This window comes from Herpailurus yagouaroundi, unplaced genomic scaffold, assembly GCF_014898765.1.
Source record: "Herpailurus yagouaroundi ecotype Mexico unplaced genomic scaffold, PumYag 180, whole genome shotgun sequence".
Classification (NCBI taxonomy): Eukaryota; Metazoa; Chordata; class Mammalia; order Carnivora; family Felidae; genus Herpailurus; species Herpailurus yagouaroundi.
Window position 1 is genome coordinate 15,748,091 of NW_024412411.1, and position 8,944 is coordinate 15,757,034.

The window sequence follows — 8,944 nt, forward strand, 5'->3', positions numbered from 1 at the left end:
GAGTCTCCGTTTTCACAGTTGGAGAAGAAAAGTAATAAAAGTGACCTCCAAGTATTGTCATAGTAATTACATGATAATGAGAAAGTTCCTACCTCCTAGTTCAATGGATGTTGAGCTGAGGAGTAGGAAAGACAATACTGTTGTTTAAAATGGTCCAATTCCCTTCCCTCTGTGATCTGGCCCCAGCTCAGCCCCCAGCTCCTGCCCACAACCCCCTCTGTCTCCCCCCTCCCCCTACTCATCCTTAGCAGCTTCTGATCTGTGACACTTTTAGATCCAACAACCTGGACCCTGAAGCTCAGTGTTTCATTCTTTAGTGTTTTCTGTGGACTTTCAATCAATCAAGGGAATTGATCCCTCAAAGACGTTCCTCCAGCCCAACCCACTGAGGTACCCCTATCCTCTCCTGGGGTTAGCCTTAGTCCACAGGGGCTGTGCTTGACCCCCACAGACATCACTTGACAAGGAGCACCTTGCATTTCTCTCAGTTCTTCTTTTTTTTTTTTTTAATTTTTTTTTAACGTTTATTTATTTTTTTGGGACAGAGAGAGACAGAGCATGAACGGGGGAGGGGCAGAGAGAGAGGGAGACACAGAATCAGAAACAGGCTCCAGGCTCTGAGCCATCAGCCCAGAGCCCGACGCGGGGCTCGAACTCACGGACCGCGAGATCGTGACCTGGCTGAAGTCGGACGCTTAACCAACTGCGCCACCCAGGCGCCCCTCTCAGTTCTTCTTAAAACATAAAACAAAGTTTGCTGGCTGGCTGCCCCATTTCTATTATATAGACCAAGATTAAATTTCTCTTGCACTAGTTTGCAGAGCTAGATGCTGGACTGAAAAGTAATATACATTTTCTCTTGGCAGGGAATCACCCAAGTGGGAATTGCCTTGAAAAATCACTGTTTAACTGAGCTTTGGGGGGGTGGGGGAGTATACACACATATATACATGCATGCCCTGGCCAGGTTGATAAACTGCTTCTCATTCATCAATAAGCTCCAGAAGTTGAAAATCAAGAGCCAGGAAAAGGGGGTTATGATATGACAACTTTAATGGTAACAGGATTGTCATGATTTTAAATTTTACATTTTAAATTTGATTCTGGGGGGGGGGAGGCAAACCATAAGAGACTCTTAAATACAGAGAACAAACTGAGGGTGAATGAGGCGGTGGGGGAGAGGGGAAATGGGCGATGGGCATTGAGGAGGGCACTTGTTGGGATGAGCACTGGGTGTTGCATGTAAACCATGAACCATGTAAATTCATGAACCATGAATCTACCCCCCAAACCAAGAGCACACTGTACACACTGTATGTTAGCCAATTTGACATTAAATTATATTTAAAAAAATAAAATACAATAAAAAAATTGATTCTGAATTCCAGGCAAAAACAGAAACATAATTGAGCAGAAACATAATTGAGCTTTTATTATCAGAAAGGAGGATCCTCTTGACCCTTCTTGGCAATAGTGAAAATACTATTACCTACCGTTTCCTCACTGAGCATTCATTATGTGCCAGGAATACATTTAGCACCTACAACAACCATGCAAATTAAGTTTTTCTCTTATGGTTGAGGAAATTCAGATTCACAGAGGTGATGACTTCTGTGAGTCTTCTCAGCTAGTAAGTGTTGGAGCCTGAATCGCTACCCAAGTATATCTGGCCCTAGCTCCCATACTGTTGTCCCAGCATATGACACACATGTATTCGACAATATTTTCATTGCAAAAAGACTACTTTGCATGGCTGTTTGACCTTCAAGTAGAAATTTCAAGACTTTGGGGTGTTTTTGGTGTCATGTTCAAAGCAGGAATGAATTGACTGATGGGAGGCTTAAAACTTTGGCCCCATCCCTCCCCTGCCTATATCTGTATCTGCATCTATATCTGTAAAACTAAACATACATGAGTGCACTGTGTTGGTGCAACTTCACAAGAATTGTGTGACTTAGAATCCTTATCAGTAACAGCACTCACATGAAAGAATTTAAATAAAGGGTAGGTGTAAAGAATGTGCTGTATCTGAGAGAATTTAAGGGCAAGAAGTGTGGCCGGGCTCCATAAGGGAAACTACAGGCAGAAGCTGGGAAATCAGAACACAGACAACTGGAGCTACTTCTCTAGGAGGTGTTATCTCTTAGCCTGGCTATCTCTCTGAACCTCCGTGTTAGGGTGACCTTCATTGTTTTCAAGTACAAGGACATCATTAGGGTTACTCTCCCAGCCTTTGATCAGTGAAATTAGGAAAAGAACCAGGCACCCAAAGCTCAGCCCTTTCCCTCCCTTTCTTCTTTGAAAGCCCCCAGAAACCCCCCAGTCTTCCTTCCTTCATCTACCTGGCTATTTAGGGCTGCCTACAAAAAGTCTCTCTCACTGTGGGGTTCAGCAATGCCACACTAAGCTATGTCTGCAAAAAGCTGATGTATTGCTCTTCCTTTGTCCATCCTTCAGTTGGCTGTGAAGTGAGGCAAAGAAAGGGGAGACCACCTAGAGGGTCTTCTCAAACTCCACATGTAGTCAAACACAGGGCTAACCAGTCAGCGTCTCACCCCACTTCCCAGACCAAGAGTTAGCAGCACCTCTGTGTTCTTTGCCCAAGTGCCTCTGAGATTCTGACTGATCTAATTTGGGCCAGTCCGCCTTGGGTCCAGTCAGTCCTGCCAGGTTCCTGGAGTCACCAGGTACAAAGAGGGAGGAGAGTCACTGGAGGAAGAGTATCAGGTTGAGCAGAAGCCTCCAGGTTCCTATTAGAGGTGGGGATTGTCATCTCCTTTTCCACAACAGGAAATTGTACCTTAGGAGAGGACAGTCTCACAGCTACTATCAGAGCTGAGATTTCTGCCCAGGTCTGATGGACTCTTGTGTTCTTAACCCAACACAGAGTAGTGAGGTCCCAGAAGCTGGCCTTGAGCTTGGTGTTCTCTAGTTGGCGTTAAAGACAATACCTGGCACCATATGTAAATATTATCTCAACAGTAACATTGAGAGCAAGGCAGAGCTAAGATTTTACCTTCCTCTTTCCAGTGGCATCTCCTTTTCCTCTTTCTGGACTGGCCTAGAAATGTGGGGCTGCACAGACTGATAGAAAGCAGACTGTATCTCATGCACAAAGTCTCCACTTAGAAGCTATGTGTCCTAAATCACTCCACTTTAAGCTCTTTGATCATCATTCATTTCCTCATCTCTTTAACAAATACACATATTAGTATATAATGCATATGTGTATTATATGTTAATAAGACATACATATATGTAGCATATGAAACATCCCATTATATGTAACTATATAATATAGATGTTTACTATTGTATCAATAAATGTATTGGATATCTACCATATCTCAGGCACTATGCTAAATAATCAAAAATGCAACAAATCCTACTAGATGCTTAACTGCTCAAGTAAGAAATGCAAAGTAAAACTAACTCTGCTGAGATAATATTTTTCTGCTCTCAGATTGCCAAACATCCTCAAATGTTCTGCAACACATATGGGTGAGGCCAAGGGGAAACATTTACGCTGATACATTGTGGGTGGGAATATAAGTGGCACAACCCCATGCCAAAATTTGTTAAAATACAAACTCATACACTCTTTGGACCAGCAATTTGTTTCTGAAAAATTGTCCTTCAGATGTTCTCTCACACATAAAAAGTAACATATGCATATGATTGTTACCATTGCTGCCTTGTTGGTAATAGCAAAAGATTAGAAATGACTTCACTGGCTATCATGGTGGGCTTGGATCAGCCATAGGGTGAAACACGGAGTGTCAGTGACAGAAGATGAGGAAACTAAGTGCTGAAATGGAAAGTTGCCAAGACATGTTGGTTAAGTGGGAAAAGCAAAGTGTGGGATAGGGTGGAGAGTGTAGAAATGTAATGCTCATGATGGCACAGTAATACAAATAATGTGGCCGTGTAGAGTAATACTAATTGTAGTATAGCAATACAAATAGGATTAGTAATGGTTAAATGCTAGTATGATAAAATAATGATAGTAATAGTAATTAGTATAGTGTGTGTGTGTTTGTGTGTGTAAAATCTTGTATAGGCATTTTAAGAACATCTCTGGAAAGATTTTTAAAACCAATATAAGGGTTTTGGGCTTTAAAAAATATATAAGTGCGGGCTACCTGGGTAGCTCAGTCGGTTAAGCGGCCGACTCTTGATTTTGACTCAGGTCACCATCTCACAGTTCATGAGTTCGAGCCCCACTCGAGGCACTGTCAGTGCAGAGCCTATTTGGGATTCACTCTCCCTCTCCTACTCTCTCTGTTCCTCTCCCACTGTGCTCTCTCTCTCTCTCTCTCAAAATAAATAAACTTAAAAATATATGAGTAGGAACCCAGGCAAATGAGAAAAGGGGTGAGAATAAAACTTTTCGCTGAATATCTTTTGAGAACATTTGAACATCATGAATGTGTTACCCATTCAAAAATTGAAATAAATACACACAATTTAAAAATAACAGCAGTGCAGTGATGCTAAGCAAGAGGCCAGGGCACCACAGGAGCAGGTGACGGGGTACCTGACATTGGTCTGCAGAGGAAATCCCTGAGGAAGTAACTTTTAAATTGAAACTTGATGGATGAATAGGCAAAGGGGCAAATGAGTGAATGAGGGCTGTCCAGGGAAAAGGATCCCGCATGCAATAGCCCCCAGGAGGGAAAGAGCTTCATAGTCAAGGAACAGAAACTATCACGAGCAGCTGCAATGCAGACACAAGGGGGTAGGGAGATGGGGAAGCGGTAGCTAAATACAAAGCGAGGGGCCAAAGTATGCAAGCTATGTTAAAAAATTTGGACTTTATCCGAAGGGCAGTGGGAAGCCATTGAAAGAGTTTAAGCAGGAAAGTGATGGGATCAAGGTTATGTTTTGAATAGATTGCTTTGGAACCTCTGAGGAGAAATGATTGGGGGAAGCAAAAGTGGATGTTGACAACTCATATATCTGAGAAACCGCTCTGGAGCACTATCTGGTGGTTTTGTATAAAGTTAAACATACACCTACCCTCTGACCTGGCAATTTCATTCTTAGGTATTTATCCAAGTTAAATGAAAACATATGTTCACAAGAGCATTTGCACAAGAATTTTTATAGCAGCCGTATTTGTGAGAGCAAAAATTATTTCCCCCAAACCCTACAAATTTTTATCAAAAGATGAGTTTTTTTTTTTTTTTTTTTACCTTCAAGGTTTTTTATTATGGTCTTCCTTAAGTTTTATCCTTATTGGGATAAAGATTAAGTATTTCTACACTACTCTTAATTAAGTCTCAAGTCACAACAAAAACATATAGAAGTAATTCTTTTTTTTTTTTTAAAGGACACTCAAAAGAAAACAATCAAGTACTCTGAGTACTTTCTTCCATTCTCCTATCCAGAATTTCAAGGCCTCTGAAAAACAACATGAATGAAAATAGTGGTTCTGAGACCTAAATTTGTTATAATTTTTTGCAGTCTTTTTCTCAGCCAAAAGCTACCTATTCAAATTAATCTGAATGAAGCATTTCAAAATAAAAATGTAAAAGACTACCCTTACATGCCTTAAGAAAATTATTTGTGATATACACACTCCTAAAAATTTAGATAGGTTTATGTGAATAAAATCCCAAATAAAGATTAAAAAATAAAGTCATTTTAGAAATAACTCTGGTTACTCCCATACCAACCACACAGGTCATATGAGGATTTAAAATGCAATCATGAATTTTGAAAAAATAAACATATATATATATATATATATATTCTTATCTATAAAAACACTAGCATACAAACTTCAAACTAAAAGGTTATCCAAAGTAACACACAAATGTTCTAAATCTTAAGGAAACTTAAAAATATCTCTTCTATGTGTAAATAAAAGCAGAATAAAACAGATCTGAATGCATTATTAGGTAATTTGCTCTGGAAACCTGTTAATAAATTATTGGTGGAAATTCTCAATAGTCATTATGCTGCTACCCGAAGCACATTTTCTTCAGTGAAAGCGTAAGTAAACTAATAGACTTTATGTTAGTCATCACATATTACAACCAAGAATGACTCTGACAATAACAGGAGTGGTCACACAGTGCCTCAGATTCAGCTGTGTCTTGAATTTCTCACTGAAGGATTAGGCCAACCTACCTTTGGGACAATTTTATCAGTAGACACAAACAACAGGTGTCTTTTTAATCCTGTTCTTTTAAAGTCTGTATCACTAGTCTATAACAGAGAGCAATGAGAGAGTTCTAGCAGATGAAGCAAGAGGGTAACTGTGTTCTAGAAGAAACATTTATCTGTCTTTCGATCCAAGCTTCTCAATTAATTCCTGAAGAGGTGCCAACTCACGCCTATCAATCAGATTAAACTCCTGAACAAAGAAGATAAAGTGCTTAAAGGAGGTGTTGAGGTGGGCCTCCTCTTGCAGCTGCATCACAGAATCAAAGTGCTGGTGATAAATATGGGCATAAACCCGGAACAGACGCTTTAGAATGGTCTTCGCCACAGACATAAAGTTTTTGGGAAACGGGACACCAATCTTGGAAGGAAAAAGAGTTTCATCATCAAGCTGATCCTGAACCCAAGTCATCAAATAGTCAATGTATTTTGGAGCAGAACATTTGATTGGCTTTTTAATATTGGTACCATCTGCCCAATGATATTCATATCTTGGACCTGCAGACATGACTGGACAGCTTGCTTCAGTGCAGAATTCTGTAATAGTCCCATATAACATGTTGATCTGGTTGAAGAAATCCACAGTGTTAACAGCAATCCATTCATTGAGGTCCTCTCCCTCTGGTAACATAACAGCTTGTCTCAGATTCCCACTTCCCAGAGTTGCTTCTGCATGTTTTAAGAGTTCATACTGATGAGAGCCCTCAGGGATATTCTTCTTTGGTTTGAACGTTTTGGAAGAGCGGCTGCTGAAGAGGAAGCTCATCTTCTATCCTCGGAGGGGAGGGGCCGTTGGCCCCCGCCGCGGTCTGGACTCGTAACCCGCGCGGGAACCACGAGGAAGCGGACAGCCCTCAGCTCTCCGCCAGCGGAAACACCGAGCGCCGCTGCTCCGAGCCTCAAAAGATGAGTTTATAAGCAAATTGTACAATTATACAATGGAATACCACTCATCAATGTGAAGGAAGGGACACCTGATACACACAACATGAATGATTCTTAAATCCATGAAAAAGAAAGACACAGAAATGCATATACTGTATGATTCTATTGACATGAAATGAAATCCATGTACAGAAAAAATCGTCTATAGTGGTAGAAATCAAAAAGTAGCTGCCTGGGGGGAGAGGGAAATTGGTGAAATGAGGGAATGCTCTGGGGCGGTGGAAATGTTTTGTATCTTGTACATGGCAGTTACACAGTGTGTTCAACTGTCAAAACTCATCAAAGTAAACAACTGACACTATGCTTTTCATTGTTAAGTATAGCCCAGTAATTAAAAAAAAAAAAAAAAAAAAAAGGAAGAATGAAATAGTGGTCATTGAGAAAGGTAGGAGGTGTTTCTAATAATCCAGGAGAAAAGTCATGCTTGCCTGGTACCCTATGGTGGGGAACAAGTAAAATAATGTATAGGAGAAGGCAAACTACAAAGTCCATGCAAACCATAAGGTTGTATACAAGCTGTCAAGCCCTGTGCAAAAGTGAAGATTTAGTCAAACCTAACCCATAGCAAATTCTGGGGGTGAATGTGGGACATCTGAGTGCCTGAGACAGTCCTGTGTATTTGCAGTGAAGGATTGGGGGCTGTTAATCATGATCTTTCTTGTTGGTTTGTCACCATGTGGCAGGAAATGGATCCAGTGGCCACTGAGATGCATCAGAACGCTTGATCTTGAGGCAAAAATAAAGCTGTGGTGGGGTGCCTGGCTGGCTCAGTCAGTGGCTCCTGTGACTCTTGATCCCAGGGTTGTATGTTCAAGCCCCACCCACGTTGGGTGTAGAGATTACTTAAAAATACAATCTTTAAAAAAATTTTGTAAATAATGAAGGGTAAGTGGGGAGCCGGAGCTGCCTTTGCCAGGCATGGTTTTCTACTAAAAACTGGGCTTTCCAAACAACAACAACAAAAATGCATTTAGCTCCTGGGCTTGACTCTTGAATTTATTTATTTATTTATTTTAATGATTAGGGTTTGAAGGATACAGAGAAAAGGAAGCAGGCTGTCAGTTCCTGAGGCAGGGGCCATAATGATCAGTGACATGGCCACCCAGTGTTCAGGAGAATTTGCTGGGAGCTGAGGGCGTGTGGGAAATCCACGTGGGCTGCTTGAAGCATCTGCCTCTGAGTGCAGACAGGTTTAGGGAAACAGCTGTGTGGACACCAGTCAAAGCCATCTGAAGAGTTGGTTCCTCACCATCTAACTGAACGCAACTTTTTAATGTGCTTTTGCTCAATGTTAATAAATCCCTAATTATTTGCTTGCATTTTATGTTTATTTTTCTCCCCCCGAAAGCACTCTGAGTGAGCAGACACAGCTGGGTCCTCCCCAGCCACACAAAGGGATGCTAAACACCCTGCACTGTACCTGAGCACTTTGTCCATGAAGAGACACTCTTGCACAAGTCGGGGCCTTAGATTCCGTGACCTAATGATCCTCTTCAGCGCTGCATTGGACATTTGCCATATTTTTATTATCTAGTGTCTGTCACTGAATCCCCCTCTCTTTCTAAAGATTGACTTCTGTTGTATTTTCTCCTGGTGTGAGGTAGGACCTATCTTCCACATCGAAAATAAGATCGGGGTGCCTGGGTGGCTCAGTCAGTTGAGCATGCGGCTCTTTGTTTTGACTCAGGTCATGATCTCGTGGTTTGTGGGGTCAAGCCCAGTTCTGGGCTCTCTGCTGTCAACGCGGAGCCTGCTTGGGATTCTCTCTCTGCTCCTCCTGCACGTGTGCACGCTCTCTCTCTCAAAATAAATTTAAAAACTTAAAAAAAAAA

The 8,944-nt window shown here is 41.3% G+C and overlaps 1 protein-coding gene across 1 annotated transcript; it reads right to left on the minus strand.

The window, feature by feature from the left end:
* Positions 1–5,220: 5,220 nt before the first annotated feature.
* Positions 5,221–7,068, minus strand: LOC121039378 (MOB kinase activator 1A). Its single transcript, XM_040489572.1, has one exon. It carries the CDS (start codon positions 6,931–6,933, stop codon positions 6,283–6,285), a length of 651 nt encoding a protein of 216 aa, XP_040345506.1. The 5' UTR covers positions 6,934–7,068; the 3' UTR covers positions 5,221–6,282.
* Between the last annotated feature and the right edge of the window lie 1,876 nt (positions 7,069–8,944).